Here is a 17,272-nt window from a genome sequence, read left to right as displayed (position 1 = left end):
TTTCTGTTGTCACAATTAAGTAGCAATCTCAAAAAACAGTAACAAAAAGCCTTTAAAGGATTTTAATCCATCCACTTCAAGGGAAAAGGTGACACTATTTCTCCTTGGAACATTTCTGCACCTCTTTCTATCATTTCAGTAACAGCTCAAATTAGACCATGTTTTCAGTTCTCCAATAAAACAGACTGTGTATTTAAATTGCAACAAAACAGCTCCTCCACACCTGCATGTTTGGGTTTTTCTGACTGTTCCGGTACTCACAGGTTATCTCACCTTTCAGAAAGGAGGAAGTCACATTCTCAAATCCTGAGAAAAACACTGACATTTTGAAAACAATCCTTCTGAACAAGTAAGGATCTGACATCTACAGCTACCAGCAACTGTATTATTATTTCAGATAGTACATTTTTATAAATAAGATTCCAAGTTTTATGCAGGTGCACACCTGCCAGGACAAGCACTCCCCATAGGCATTACGTTTTCACAGTGCAGCTTAGTTCACCAGTAGCTTGCTGTAAACTTAATGGTCACCACATGTTGCACAAGGCGGTCAGAAAAGCAGTAATGTTTGGCAGCATAACCACATCACTTCTGGCTATTTTAGATCCATAGGGAAAAAAGCATTCAGTAGATACGCTGCATCAAGTCCTCCCCAGGGGAAGTGGTGGCTGCAGTTAATCTTGTGAATAATGGCCATATGTACCTTGCTAACTTCAGCATCCTTGAAGTAAGAATCACACCAACAAGTGCAAAGACAAACCCCAGGGCAGGGAATATTAAATAAACTAAAGAAGAAACTGGTTAAAAATCCTGAAGCAAGGAAATTTTAAATGCTGCAATCAGTGTGGAGTCACAGCAAGAACACACAAATTTGAATGGTAAGGAAATAAAAACAACATTAATGTAAGTAAAGATTTTTGAAAGGTTACTGAATCTAAAACTGAATTTTCTTCCCAGAAGTCTCGCCCAACTGACACCAGTCAAAAGACTCTGAATTACTGCAGTTTAGGTGCAAAGCAGAAAAGAGATGAGGGGTTAATCGCTAAACGTGCATGCAAACAGCAGAAATGTACTTCATTGCATCAGAAGACACATCTGTTGGAGAACTGGCAGGTCTGCTGGGCTGCCATGGAGTAAGAGGAGGACAATCTTTTAGGAAAGCCAAGGGATTTCTGTCCATCAGTTTATTTAGCCTCTCAGAGCAAGGAAGATTTTAAAAAGAAATTCTAAAAACTGATGACTATACGAAGTGTTTTATGCACGGAATATAATTAATTAAGGGAATTCTCTGTCACAACTATCATCGTAGCCACAAGCCAACAGTAACACTAGAACAAATTAGCTTTCTATACATGCAAGTAGATCCAGAATCACATCAGATGCAGCAGATAAACCACATGCCTCTGGCCATAAGTCATTCATTAAACGATGCCATTGCAAATATGTCTTGCTTTAGAAAAGAAAGTAATTTCCCAAAACACAGCATTTTGGCCTTCTTTTATAACACAAGGGAGAGAAGAAAGATTTTCTTGGATTTTGTCCCAGTGTGTCCCTTTCTGTGTTGTGGTCTTTACACTAATGTACTCTTTACTCAATAGAAGATGAAACTAGGATGTGTTCTACTATCACAAAATCTTTTGTGGGAAGCACAAGAAGGTTCCAGGCTTTGTGATGGTCATAAGACCACTGTGTCTAGCAAGTCTACACATGTGTTTAAGACAGACAGTGGCACAAGCGTCTGAAACTGGTAGACAAGGAGAATCCTCCAATTTAGAGTCAATGCATATTTTAGCTCTCCAAAGAAAAGGATGATTCTTTTTCAAAAGGCAGAATTCAGAAACCAGCACCACAGGCTTACTGTTGGAGGACACCTAACTGTAGGGAACCTGCTTTCACAGAGGGGTTTGACTTGATGATTTCTTGAGGTCCCTTCTGACCAAAAAATGTTTTTTTGAGACAAACAGGACAATTACAGACAATGTAAATTTATTACATTCTGTCGGCTGCAAAGGAAATTTAATACAGGAAGGATGTAACCATGGAAATACATCTAATTAGGCATATTGAATCACAGAGGAGTTAAGTAGCTGCTAGGTGGCCAACACAGATCTTCAAATGCACCACCAATATGAATTTGGCACACTGATAGATGTGTTCTATAGACATGTGGATGGATATACCATCAAGGAACATACCTAAACTCTATTTCCACAGCCTGAAAATAACTCAGGAAAGGGTAGAAAAAAATCAGATAAACAAACAGAATCAGACTCAAAACCTCAACATTTCTGTGGTTTTAATTTGTATCAAATCCTTGTAGACAAATGGTGCAGAACCCCACCTGCTCCGGTCTTCTTCTTTTGCTTCATCCTTCTGATTCCTTAGTTACAAACAAATTTTCACCAGTCAAGCGACTGCAAATATTCCCCTCCATACACACACCCTAGATACACACCTAAGTGTTAAAGTTTGTATTTCAGAAGACAGATTAGTCTTTTTTTGCCTGGAAACTGGAGGCCATTGACATTGAAAATTTTGATAAAAGCCAAGTACACATAACTTCTCATTTTCCTATGAAAAAGCATACAACTTAGTATTTCCAGCTGAGTTCTTCAGGGTGGATCAACAGGATTTACAGTGAGGTATCAGTTTAACATCAGTAAGAGCTATCATCTCTATCTTTTCAAAATATGTCCCCATAAATCATCTCTCCCATAGCTCTTTTTAAATAGAGTTCTCTCAGCATAACAGAACAGTAAGGAGATCACAGGAGTATGAAAACATCTACCAAGTCCTTCTGGAAGCAGTAATGTGGAGTTCTAGCAAAAACAGAAAAATATCTTCTCCAAAAGAATGGTGAGGCACTGGAATAGGCTGTCCAGGGAAGTGGTGGAGTCACCATCCCTGGAGGTGTTCAAGGAGCATTTAGATGTTGTACTCAGGGGTACAGCTTAGTGGGGAAATACTGGTATTAGGTGGATGGTTGGACTTGGAAGTTTTTTTTTCAACCTTGGTGATCTTATGATTCAAAGGCCCAAACAGCTCTGGAATTAACACAGTAGAATTTCGTTGGTAAGGTGATGATAGAAGATCACTGTATTCACAGGCTCTCACAACATCAAGACCGCAGTTCTAATTTTTCCAGAGTAGTTTGTGGTTGAAAAACCCAGAATACTGAAATTCTTCCGTAGAAAGGTAATAAGAGAACAGTGCTACTAAAAGATCAGCTTAGGTTGCTGGTGAAAACCAGTCCTCAAGAGGTATTTCACATGCAGACCATAGATCTTCTACTATACTCCTAGAAAGAGGTCTCATGCTCATTACCTATCTTCAGTTAATCCCACAAGAAAACAAAGCTATAAACATACAGAAGCTGGAACCTGGATATCAATTGAGAGACATTTGAGCAACATGTGAGATAGCTGAGATACCCAAGAGAAACACATATAGTCAGAATGTACTATGTACAGAAATGCCTCCGCAAGTGAACAAGAGAACAAGTGGCTTTCTAGAAACAATGTCTGACTTCTCAGAAATGTTAAATACCTCCCTCTGTAAGGAGGGTATCTAAAAAAAAAAGAGAGAGACTGAAGCTACCCACAGGACATCCCAGAGACAAGAACAAAGAATGTGCATTATCACATTCGTCATACCACAAAAGATTAAAAACAGCAAGCTTGAGCTAACCTGAGCAGAGACTTGAATGAAAATTTTAGGAGAGGCCAGAAGGGAAATGAGAACCATTCAGGGAGTGACTTGGGAGAAGAGATGGGAAGAGGCAGATTTACGTAATACTAAGAACATGGCTATTTCCCAAGGCTGTGAAATCCATGTTTAGCACTTAAATCAATGGCCTTGTTTCCAATAGTAGCTTGCAGCAGTTCCTAAAAATCTCCTCTACTTTGAACTGAGTACAATTTAGCATCAAAAAAAGCAGGCATTTATTTCATGCCCTAATTTAGACATCCATTTTCTAGACCTTTCCATAACTATTTTAGGACCCAGAAGAAACCTGAAACTTTTAACAATGTCTTCCCAGACCTGTATGCTACTGCTGATGCCACAGAGGAAATACATACGGCTTCCTGTGATATTTTTTCCTTCCCTTCATCAACAGTAATTCACAGCATAAAATAAGAAACTCAGAGATAAATACCAACTTCTCAGCTGTGACAAATTCAGATGATATTCCAAATATAAATGCCCTAGGTTTTATTTAAAACAACAGCAACACCAAAACAACAACAAACAAACAAAACTGAAATTGAGTTCTGGGTCAGCTCTTCCCTGGTGTTCAGGCAAGGTACAAATGCAATGGTGTGGCTCATCTCTGAAATTAGCATCTGAAAAGCTATTTTTATAAGCATAAAAGCAGACAAGATAACATAGCTAACAACTCAGTTAGCTACTAGCTCGGTTTAAAAACAGATGGATGATTACTAGCTATGCACAATCAAAATGCATATTCAACCCTGAAAGGTTAATAAGCAGAGTACATGCCTTCAAAACTTAAAGACCACTTGGTAAAACTTTTCTGAACGGAGAACTTTTTTTTCTACACAACAACTTCTTTGCTATATAAATTAAAGACAAAGGAACTGTATTAAAAATGATAAAATGAAGAGCTAAAACAAAAGACGCAGCTCCCTCCCATTTTGCTCTGCCAAGCCATAGCAGTCCTAATCTGCAGGCTAGAGTTTCCTCTGCATGCCTATTCAACCTTTGCCTCTGCAAACATTTTGAATTAGCTTTTGAAATGTACTAATGCACCAAAGGAAACTCCTGAAAGCCCAGCCAACTTTCTGACTATACAAGAAGCTAGTTAAGCACAGTGTGTCAAGCTCTTGTCAAAGGACAGTCTTCTTACCTTGGGTAAGCATTTCCAAAAACCTGTCTTAATAGCTGAACCCGTGCCAGATAGCCCAACAGTGGGTATACAGTAATCATCTGGAACAGCAGAAATATTCTTGCAATAAAAGACATGATGTCATTGCTGGGAAAGTTATCTAGAAAATTCTAAACAGAGGGATAACGTTACATTTACCAATGATGTCTCAATTACATTTATGTGCTGATTTTTAATAGCTGTGTTCAAGAAAGAAGATGGTAAAAGCCAAGCAAATCTAAATGCTAGATCAACCTCTTAACATGAAATACTCTTTCTCCCCTTTGAAATTGTTATGTAACCAAATAAAGAGATGATGTCAGTTTCAATGTTAAAAAATATTTTCTACTCTCAGCATTCAAAAATAACCAAACCTGTGGAGCAGCTACCTGACTTCTCAGACAAATGAATTCATGTGCCCTTATTACCTGTTATATCATATCTAAGGAGTGAAAAAAAGTATTTATTCAGTAAAATTGGATCATTATCATAAACAAAAAACATTGCAAACACCTGAAAACCAGAATAGTATAAGACTTAGATTACATGGAAATATGTAAGTATCTTTACAGTATCTAGTATCTATACTATCTACAGAAAATAAACTGTAAGAAAAACTGTAGTCATCTATTAACTATGGATTTTATCCCATTAAGTTACTGCAGATGTTTTTTAAAAACATCATTTCCTGGTTAAGCAGTAGTGCCAGTTCTAAGTAACCTACAGTCAGAGGAAGTCTTTAAAAGCTGCTTCATTGCTAGCTACCATGCAGGCAATGTGGATCACTTTGCATAAAATACATCTCCAGTTTACAATTCCTATCTTTGAACTAGTCAAGGGTGTGAGAATCAGCCTTGCCTATATAGGCAGAGAAGAGTTTAATAGCCTTTACAGCAGTGCTATGTGTTATCTTAAGAACTCTGTTGGCAAGGCCTAGCGCAGTGTTATACTTAACCCATCCATAGCAAGGACTGGTGCGAATGCGCTTGCATTTCCTTTTATGTTTTGGGGTGGTTGTTTTTTTTTTTTAGAGTACTTGAAACCAGCCCAAGTGAGCAGGATTTGTCACTACACGCACAATTAAATGCAAACATGATACTTTTCAGAAACAAACTAAAAATTCAAGTCTGCATTGCTCCTTTTGGTCTTCACTTTCACAGAGGATTTATTTAATGTTTGTTTTTAGACAACTACTGGCAACCAGACATGAATGCTAATGAGATAACAAAAGCATTACTCATCTGCTTGTGGTAGTGCCCATGAAACATCAGCCATCTGACCATCTGACCGGAGTGAAGAACAGATGTGTCTGCCAGGGTGAATCATGACGCAAGCAGCAGAAGCTGTTTCTTTTAATAACTTAATTAAAGGTCAAGGATGACTATGTAGTGCAGTAAAACAGCTTACCTGTTCAATACATTCTTTGGAGAGTGGTGGAGAAGGAAAAGATGCAAAAATTATTACTCCAACATACAGATATGTTAATCCCACCAGGAAGTAAGCAATGGAGAGGTCTCTCACCTAAAGAAAAATAAAACCTTATTTTGGCCAGCACTGACACACCAAAACAGACAAAAGAAAAAGCTCAGTAGAAGATTTCTATTGTACTTGCTACTGTTGCTTTTATATTTTATTTTTTTATTATTATTTTACATTTTTTTACTATTTTTACTATCACTTACTATTACTTGAATGGAGACTTCAAATCAGATCCTGGATCAGACCAGAAAGTGCAAGATAATTCAAACTGGAGACTGACAAGTATTACACATTTATCTAGATATGCAAAGTATACAAGAAGAAGATATTCCAATATAAGCAGCATGCTTTTGCTGGGTGTACAAACCATGAGTTGTCAAAACATACAAACTGAAAACTCTCCTTTCTTACATACACCTGTTGCTATCAGAGCCCTGGGGCGCAGGGATGGTTGTCAAAGACAAAACCCATAAATGCCCTAATTGGGATTAAAATTCTACAATTAAAGATACTGTAATACCCAGCTGCAAATATAATGGAGGATGACACACTCCAAAATAGAAACCGCTGCATCAGATATCTGCATGAATATGTGATAATGGAAGAGACAGCCAATTCACAATTAAATTAATTAATTAAAAATACAAGTACAATCACAATAAAGCAAAAGCATGCATATGCATAGAGATATATATGTAATTTAGCTTATTATTGTATGACATAATGCCTCTTTTCTTTAAATTTGTATAGCCGCTTTACTACTGAATTTCTATAAACACTCCAGATAAGTGGATGGAATAACAGTCAAAGAATTTCAGAAGACAATGCTAAGGAGGTATATCCACATTGAAGTGTATTACATATGCTCACTTCTGAAAACTTGACAGTATTTCTGGTTTACCTAATAAGACACACAACATGCGTTCAAAGTTTGTTAGCAACAATTAGTACTGGAACACAAGCAGCAAATCTTCTCAAGCACTTCATGAGATTGCAGAATTCCCAGACACAGTACAGTGACTTAATAGCAGTGTATCTAGAGTTTTGTCTTTATCAACTCCTTTTTTTTAGAAATAAAGACATCTTTTTTTTTTTTAATACTAATTAATGAATTATATTCTGAATAAGCATATGCTATGCTAAGAAACTCTTATTACCTTATAGCAAACCATTTTGCAGTTCAGCTGCTGCTAATAATCAGCTTCTTAGAGGATTATCACTATGTTTCAATATATGGCCCTATTTTCCTATGGCTGAGAAGCAAATCTTATTAACTCAGGCACAGCACCAAATTATTAGGGCCATATGGCTTGCAGACCAGGATTCTATGGTAACCAGCCAGTTCACAGAGCATAGGAAAAACTCATATCTCTGCAAGGAAACTTCTTCAAGAATTTCTTCACAATACTTCCTTAACAAAAGAAGAGCATCTTACACCTTTGTGGCATCTTCTGAAGGCAGGCAGTATCCAGTGAAAATACATACATGGTAGATTACAAGTTTAAAGAAAAATTCAGAAGAAAACCAGCTCTCATGCTCATTTTGCCAGATGAATGCTCTTTTTTGTCATCAGTTCAGAAGAAGCCAATAATCCTTCTTATCAGACAACACAGCACTGGTAATGCATACCCCATGGTATGTGTAACAGTCCTTGCCCCCCCAACAGCTGCAACCTCCTTCTGTTGCTGGTCAGATATACATAGCTGGAAGACGCTTCTGTAGCCTCTACTGTCCTCGTGCTTGCTGCTGAGTAAGAAGTACAAGCTTCAGCAGAGATTGAGGAATACAATTCTATTTAAATTATTCCAAGAATTTCTTCATGCTGATGGAGGAAAGCGTACAGGCTTTTAGATCCCAACTATATCTTCAACAGCACCCGTGCCAATCATAAGAAATCATTTTTAAAATACTAAATATAATCATCCTAATTTCTTACAACTATTTATGAGTAACTTTCATTAACTGCAGGAGCCAGACATGTTCAGAGTCAGGTGGTGTTGCAGACATATATGGATGGACTCTCACCTTTTGAAGACAGTACTCGGTCAATTTTTCAAATGTACCAAGGCACATTATCTGACAGAATTTGTTTAAAGTTGCTTTAAATCTGTTATTTTAAACATATTCCCCATGCATAAAGATAGCACAGTAACTATCAGTTGCTATTTGTATTTGGCTTACATACAATCTCTATGAACAAATGTCAAATAATTTTTGCTGTACAAGTACTTGCAGTTGTGGGGCATGTGATCTGAAAACAAACCCACACAAATTCATTCCTTTAGACTACATTTGATTAAGGATCACTAGCAGGTGTGCTATTGCCTGTGATTATATTAACTAGACCATGCTCCTAGAGTTTCTAAAGAGTGCTTGCTTTAATATAAACTAAGACTAAAAGCTGTGATAATTTTTATAATGTACTTTCATAGTGCATGACACAATACAGCCTTGACTCCAGGTGCTATCACAACACAACACAAACAGTATTCAGATTTTTATTTCTATAAGCAAAAAGAAGTAATAGTGGCAATCAAAAACCAAATTTTATCTTTCCTCATATACATCAACTGCATTGCAAATATCTGCTTCTCAGTAAGAAAAAAGGTTATCTTTGTACAAACAAGTGTGCGTATGTGACAGGAACACCTTTTGATTACTATTCAGGATACCTCAGTTCACTCTCTAAAGACCTTGACTATAAATACTGTTTAGACAGCATAATTACAGATAAAACTAAAGGACACATGGGGAGAGATAAAAGGATTACTTTTAAATAACAGAGCAATAATCGCATTTGTCTATTTTAAATTTAATATAAAGATCTTGATAGCTCTTTTCCCACTCAGGTGAAAGCTGCCTAAACACAAATACAGTGGTCCCCGCATCTGGAGTTTATAATCTAAAAATGAAATGTAAAACAGATGGTTGAAAGAAAGAAGTATATGGGGGATCAGCGAGGAAGGGAAGTATCACAGATAACAGGCAGGTCACAGTCCATAAGGACTGACACCTTGCCACCTGCCAAGCCCTTCCTGCGTACACCTGAAATAACAAGCAGCTGCAGAAGTGGAAATTGGGCAATACTTCAGCTACAGCTATTGCTGACCAGGAGTTTTTCTGGTCAAGATATTCAGAATGATGCATTAGAAGCGTCTCTGCACTTACAGAAAACTGGACTAGGGCTGGCAACATTCACAGAAGAGACACAGACATTTGCTTCCTAAAAGAAGGATACGTCTGATAGACCAGGTGAAGCTAACTTAGGGAGAGCTCTGACAGTACAAGACATTATGATACAAGTCATGGATGAAGACCCAGGCACAGGCTGGGGGCAGCGCAGTGAAGGCTCTGTGGCTCCCAGGTATTTCCTCTGTGAAAATGAAAAAGCCAGCAACTTTCAGGCCTTATTTTCCCTGTCATGGGACTTGGTGAAAACAACTTATTTTTTCCTCACTATTTTACTGAAAGCTAATTTGCAGTCAGTTTTGAGATAGACAATTCTGTATCACTGTGTAGTAATGATTACCACATTAGAAAAAGTAGCTTTTGACTGATGCATTCCAGATTGGTCACTTCTCAAAAGGCAGATGCTGCTTCTTAACTAGACACTGATCTATAGCTTAAAAACAGACTTTACATGTTCAAGTGATAACATATAAGAGGATGACAAAAGTACTTCACTAAGATCCATAATGCTGTGCATAATCACACAGAATCACAGAATGGCCAGGATCATGAATCTCCAACCCCCCTGCTGCAGGCAGGGCCACCAACCTCCCCATTTAATGCTAGACCAGGCTGCCCAAGGCCCCATCCAATCTGGCCTTGAACACCTCTAGAGACGGGACACCCACAACCTCTCTGGGCAGCCTGTTACAGCACCTCATCACTCTCTTGGCTGGAAAGAGAAACTCATGGTAGAGTATTATCAATGGAAGCTCACTCTGTTCTTGGGGAATAAACAGTGCTCCAGTACTGCAGAAAACATACAGAACCCTCAGCTCTGTGCCTTCCACAGACACCATCTGAACAAAAAATACTCTCCTGTTCCCAGCCTTTAGGTATGTCCACAAAAAATTGTTAGGAGATAGCCCTTGCACATAGAGTGTGTCCCCAGGTGTGCATATCTGTAGCTTTTGTGCTGGGCTTGTACAAACATCCAATTTGCTGAGAGAAGTTGCTCAAGGAAACAGATCACAGAAGTGTACCAGATTCAAAACCAAAGAAACACAACAAATAATCTTTCTTGGGTTTGTTAGTTTTATGTGCAATCAGTTTCCAAACCAGTTCACTGTGCAGTTGCACAAACATACCGATAGACACAAGAGGGGAACACTGGGAGACAAGAGCAGGGAGTATTTTATCTCACAGGATTACTGAATGCAGACCTGCACACAAAAAACTATGCTCACAGGGCTTCTCCAGGCTGTGCTGCTGACAGTTGACTTACTTCAATTCACTGTTCCCGTCACACCCACAGCACTGTATGGGAACAGCAGCTGGAAGAATTCTCCTCCCATGTGTGTTTTAAACTTTGGACAGTGATACATGCCTTTGACTAGAATGGAAGCTGCTATTGTTTTGGATTTCTGACCTCGTAAAAGGCACGCTATTGTTTTTCTTACTCTTTTTCCACCTCTCCTAAATAGTTCTTATTACCACTAGTTTCAGCAAGTTGTACTTTTGCAGGTTGTCAAGTTCTGCGCCTTTTCACAGAATGCTCATGGATATGACACGTTAATATCTTGGTCCATTCATTAAGCAGCAGTCTCCATTTGATCCCTGTGAGATACTGACATAAGAGTGTATCTTGTTGATACAAATACGCAGGAAAAAGTTATTCTCTATCTGTGACCAATCACAGAGGTTGAGATCCCTATACACACATAAACTTTCAACTTAGTCCAGCAGAGCAGGGAAATAATCATAAAACAGCTCTTTAGCAACATCATTAGCAACTTCATTAATATTTACAAAGCAGTTTGCAGACCTAAGTGAAAAGCTTTTATAGGGTTACAAACAGAAAGAAACAGGCAAAAAAATCCTTAGCTAAACGCAACTCCTAGAAGAGCAATGCACAGATTTGGCTTCCTATTATAACGCTATATGAAAAGGTGCTCTTTCTGATCAGTTTAAATGCACTTCTGCAGTGCAAGATTATTGTTGAGGACTGATTATTGTTGAGATGCATGCTGACCTCAAAATCCAACTTAAATCTTAGGAAGGGTGTTCAGAAAACCTGATTTAAAAGCAGACAGTAGTTTCTTCCTCCTTAATGCAGAAAGAGCAAGCTGGAGAATATTCCAGGTGCTGTCTTCACAGCTCTAACTGCTTCCTCCAATATAAATGGAAGAGGTAAAGCGACAGGAAAAGTCTTAAAGCAGCAAGGAGGCAGCAGATCTTCCCTGCATACAAAGCTGACTGCAGAAATGACAGCGCCTTTAGAATGTGAAATCCACAGCTAAGAAAAACATAATATTGCCCTCTTGTGTACTGTAAGATTTTCTTACAACTCACTGAGAATAATTTACTTATTTTCTTTCTCCAGAGCATTGCTAACCTACTCTTTAGTTGTTAAACTTTTAGAAATGCCTGTAAAATACAAAAAGCCTTCCTAAAGGATTCATGACTCCTTTTCATAGGGGTATCACTATCTTGGCTCACAGGGACAAAAAATCTAACTATGAAGATTTATCAAAGCAAAAAGTCATGTCATCTCAATGTACTGGTACATAACCTGCACTTCACCTGAGTAAACAAATCAGATGTACTAGTTTTTGACCCATCTAATATTTAAAAATATTTTTATGTTAGTGTAGTTAACTTTCCTGTCAAGATTTTGAAGCTAGACAGGAATCCCAGAATGCAAGTGAGAAAAAGAAAATTAAATAAATGTATCTGAAACTCTTAACACTGTACTATCCTTATGCAATTTTTAAGACTAGAAGACATGAAGAAAGAGTGCAGTTTCATGTGGATGAGCAGTACGTAACAAAGGTTAAAAGACCAGCCCAAAGACTAGATATCACAGAAGTTCCCAACCCAGACTTCAGCTTTGAGGATTTCCTAAACAGGTTTTTCTGCAAACCTTAACTTCAGTTCACAAATCCACGGAAGCAATTCTCGGAAGAGACATTATCTAGAACCCAACATATAGTTGCACTGAACTATAGTTGTACAGAACAATAGTTCAGGTCTCCACTAGAATCAGTTCTGTGCTTGAGATTCTCCTCTTTTTTGTTTTAAAATCCATGACTTTTTCTACAGCAACCTTGTCAGTTTTTCTGCTTCTTCTGTGTAATTTGGCCACTTAATGGTCAGCCTGATCACACATAAGCGTGGGATGTTCCTCAAGACTTTCATTTGAATAAATCTATCATTCGTTTGTTACTCATTGGTAGCCAGTATGTATAACTGGTTTCTTATCAGATCACAAAACCAATTTACATATTCTGAAGCTATTACAGTCTCTGGATTAATTTCAAGAGAAACAGACTGGAAAAAATAACTGTTGCATGGTAATCTAGTTACAAATCAGCAAAAACTTGTGGAATTACTTACGTTGTTTTCTTGATTCTTGTTATTTTGAAGAAGAGTGATGACACAATTGTGAATGAAGAAGGCAAGTGTTAGAACCCCTGTGAGCTGAGGGAACAGAACTCTAAATTCTAAAAGAGGGGAGAAAAAGTGTTAGTAACTTGTTTCTGTGAAACACTGTCAATATGCAGATAACATACAGTGTGGTAGAGTCTATTTGTAAAAGCAAGAATGATCATGTTGAAAAGGGACAATCTGTCCTTGACCATAGCCAACATAAATATTTAATTAGGAAGTACAAAATGCGTGAAGATGGTGGTTATTATATTACACAGTCTCCATGAAAGTTTCTTGCATGACCCCAGCCACTAAAGTCTACCAGCTTAATCTAGGACTTAAACATACAAGCCTTCCTGCTTCTCAACAGTGTAACTGCAGAGAATTTTTGAGGCAGGAATTGGTTCCACTGCAATTGTAAATGTTCTGGTCCCCAAAAATGGAAATAAGAGGAAACCTATTACATGCTCTGTGAGCTTCCTTTGTTTTTGAAAATGATGAAGACTAGCAAGCTGGTTACGCTTCTAGAAGAAAACTGCCATATGCAGATGTTAAAGAGATGCTATTTCAAAACCAGGGTACGAGCCCCTTCTCTAACCCTTTATAGCATCAGTAATACCTTTTTTTAATCTTTAGTCTCCATGGAAATAGCAGTGTATTGTTTCTTTGAATACTAAAAGGACTATGTTATGCTGAATATTTGAAGGGTCTGTTCAGCCTAGAAGAAAAAACTGAGAGAGTATCTGATCAATGCTCATAAATATCTGAAGTGTAGGAAGTAATTGGACATGGCCAGACTCTTTTCAGTGCTGTATAATGACAGGACAAGGGATTCTAGACAGTCAAAAACTAGAACATAAAAAGCTCCACACAAGGAGGTGGAAGAACTTTACAGTGAGGGTGATGGAGCACTGGAACAGGTCGTCCAGAAAGGTTGTGGAGTTTCCTTCTTTGGAGATATTCAAGATTCATCTGGATGCCTACCTGTGCAACCTACTGTAGGAAAACAGCTTTAGCAGAGAGGTTGGACTCAGTGATTTCTAGAGTTCCTTTCCAATCCTTGCAATTCTGCGATTATGTCCACAATACTTTTCCTTGAAGTGCTGCAACTTATCTAAGAATTTACTAATGCCGTAACACTATTAAAGCACAATCTTTGTTGATATTATAAAAGGATATATACTTGAGAGAGTTACAGGAATTGGAGATGCCAGAGCTAGCTCAGCCTCTGGAAAACATCCAGCAATATAGCAAAACACTCATCAGATGCTCAAAAATCCTCAGAGACCACACAGACCTCTATGCAAGAATATCTAAATCAGCTTTCTCTAAACTGCTATGAGGTGAGCCAGTTAAAAACACTTCAAGCAATTAACAAAGGACAACTATCAACAAGTTTGATAGAATATACTTTCTATAAAGCTGGATTTACTGTATTTTCAGTATCTAACAAGTACGATGTGCTACCAGTAGATTCAGAGTGCAAGTTTTGGGCTTGTTTTCCATCCACTACTTTAATGTCAATAATAAAAACGGAACCATCAGATTCAGAATTTCTTTCAGAATTGTTTTCCTCATCACTAAAACAACCTGCTGTAGCTGCATTTGTATGCATCACCTACATGCTTCGTCTGTATTCTAACAGTATTAGTAATGTTGCTGAAATAGTCTAATCACTAGGTACTCCACTTCTTACAAATGTAATGCTATATATCAGAGGGAGTGATTCAATTCAGTATAAGGTGACCTGATCTAGTGGGTGGCAATACTGCCTCTGAGTTGGAAGTGGATAGTCTTTAAATGCCCTTCCAACTCTAATCATTCCATGACTTTACAATAATATTAGAAGACACAACTCCTGTAAAGAGTGGGGCAAAACAGCTTAAGATCCTGCCCTCATCTCTCTTTTGAGGTCTCCTAAACCGAGAAACTGATCTCTTTAGACTATCTGTTCATTCAGTAGGACTGTTTATACAAACATAACATCTCACAGGGTGATTTGTAATGTCATTGTGAGAGAGGGGGGAAAGCAAAACAACATTCAAGAAAGGAAAAAAGGATACCGGAAAGCTAACATCTGTTGGAAAGTGGAGATTCCTGCTCCTCCAGATGCAACTTCAGACAGCATTTCCTTACTCTGCTTACCTCACAAAGATGTTAAGAGGTGAACAAGACCGACATTTGTAAATTGTTTTAGAAAGCAATTAAGCCCATCATATATGTTTCGTTACATTCTTAATTATCTTACCTGGTACAAAAAATTCATTCTCTGTAAACCAGTTGAATTCTAAGTGGATTCCCAGGTGAGCAGCCTTTACAGTAACCAAAAGAACTAAGTAGATAACTGAAACCGTACCTAGAAAAGACCAAACAAATACCAAGAGGCAATAGAAAGTATTTTTGCTGTGCTTTTCCTTGCTCCATCCAACCAGTTATCAGTAGCCAAAACTCTTACAGGTGGTATTCATTCTTAAAAATACAAAACAGTTCTAAATTTTCTTTTAGTTTCTTTTTTTTTTTATATGTCAGAGAGAAAGAGCAATGCACTTGCACTGAATGCACACATTAAGCATGTCTAATGTTCTGCAAATACTGCATTAGTCACAGTGAACCAGCAATCCCTCATGCTAGTTAGGTAGGGAGAACTCTAGACGATAACAGATGGATTCTAGATTCAACTGTCAGGATTCTAATCTGACATGAGACATAGCTGGCCAAAGATAGCATAGCTATCTCAGTGTCCATTCATTCAGTCCTTGACTGAATAGCCCAGTGAGAGACAAATTAATGCTTACTACAGTGTCAACTTTAAACTGGGAGATAAAAGTTTGATAACAACTCTTGATAACTTTAAAATTTGTCATGATCATGGAGAACTTTGGTCATAATACAGGATTTGAATTCCATCTCATTGGCCCAGAGTCATCCAGCAACAATCTGCACTGCTAGAGGATTATGAATAAGATTACAGTTTGTATCAATGCTTGCTGTGTCTGCCTGTTAGACAGAGAGAGTATGAACTTGGCTTCAGACACTTAAAAGAGAAGGGCAGAAGAAGGGCAGAATAATAATTACTCAGAAATTGAAGAAAACCTTGCATCAGTAATTAAGACTACTGTTATGCAACCTCCAGGTCAACAATATTGTATTATTTCCAAGGCTACAAGATAAATTACAAAAATACAGTCAAAGACTAAGAAGATAAAAGGTTCTGTTCTATAGGATCTACTTAACAGCTAAAATTGTCCATAGTTTCTTTACGACTTAGGTTTCCATAAGTATGAAGATAAGCAAGAGTTTTCTACCAAGATTCATTTTAGTACATGAAAAATAGCCTTCCAATTCTTGTCTGAAAAACTTACAAGATTTACAGAAGCTAAAGCAGCTTTGAAAACGTTCTGCATTAGATAATAATGAAGTTATGAGAAAATTCATGCTCTAATAGACAGGCTAGTTCTCAATTGAAAAACAGATGCCTGTGATGGAGTGCTTATTTTAAAAGCAGATATATTTATGGCATGTCTCACCTGAAAAATATTTTCTTAACCCTAAACTTGATATTCTATATAAACACCTTACTTTTTAGAAAGAAGCCCTATCACTCACTCAAATTCCTATTTATTTGAATAATATATTGATTACAATACTCAAATATATTATTTGAATAAATATATATTTATTTGAATAATATATTATATTCCATTCATTAGATCCAGCAATAGCAGTTACAAGCTCTAATTCACTGTCACTCTGGCTAAACAAGGTCTTCAGTTCCCTGCCTAATACGTTCTTTACAATACACCTCCATCTTTTTCAAACAGTTCTGTATTTTCCACCTGTTTTTTTCCCATTCTCTTCAGAATTGGCTTCAATGCAATGCCTTCTAACACCATGAAAAGTAACTGCCCCCACTATCACTTATGCACTTTATCTACTTTACCATTCCCAACTGCTTTGTTCTTCTATCTCAATGCACAAAAGCAAGGAGAAGTCACAATTTTTGTCCTTGTAGTACAGAAAGGCCAGAAGCTGAGCTGAAGCAAAGCACAGCAGCAGGTTACAAGGACTGACTGACTGATGTTGCTGTGAATTAATACATTGATTAATGTCAAATTACTTCAGGTCTGAAGTACTTATCTTTGGAAATAACTGCCTGTTCAAATACTTACCAGATGAGGAAGGATGTATCTGACTGGTTGGGCCAAAGTTGTACGTATCAAACACTGCACTGCAGTGTGTACCACAGTTTGGGAAAATTTGTTGCAAATACAATGGAATTTATACAGGATTATCAAGGGAGCAAAGGGAAAA

General features: G+C 37.6%; 1 protein-coding gene across 17 annotated transcripts in view; it reads right to left on the bottom strand.

Moving 5' to 3' along the window:
- Positions 1-17,272, bottom strand: part of SLC38A9 (solute carrier family 38 member 9) — a 49,139-nt gene that overhangs the window by 7,794 nt on the left and 24,073 nt on the right. For 16 of the 17 annotated variants that reach the window (XM_090131614.1, XM_090131605.1, XM_090131610.1 and 13 more), the window contains 4 exons: positions 15,210-15,317; positions 12,929-13,035; positions 6,293-6,406; positions 4,868-5,016 (listed from right to left, as the gene is read on the bottom strand). In XM_090131614.1, coding sequence (XP_089987740.1) covers positions 4,868-5,016; positions 6,293-6,406; positions 12,929-13,035; positions 15,210-15,317 — 478 coding nt within the window. The remainder of the gene's footprint in view (positions 1-4,867; positions 5,017-6,292; positions 6,407-12,928; positions 13,036-15,209; positions 15,318-17,272) is intronic. The other variant, XM_090131619.1, reaches the window with a different exon arrangement.

The sequence above is a fragment of the Phasianus colchicus genome, chromosome Z (assembly GCF_987193195.1).
Source record: "Phasianus colchicus chromosome Z, bPhaCol1.hap1.1, whole genome shotgun sequence".
NCBI lineage: Eukaryota > Metazoa > Chordata > Aves > Galliformes > Phasianidae > Phasianus > Phasianus colchicus.
Note: the sequence above shows the minus strand (reverse complement) of the source record. Positions and strands in the feature narration are given on the sequence as shown.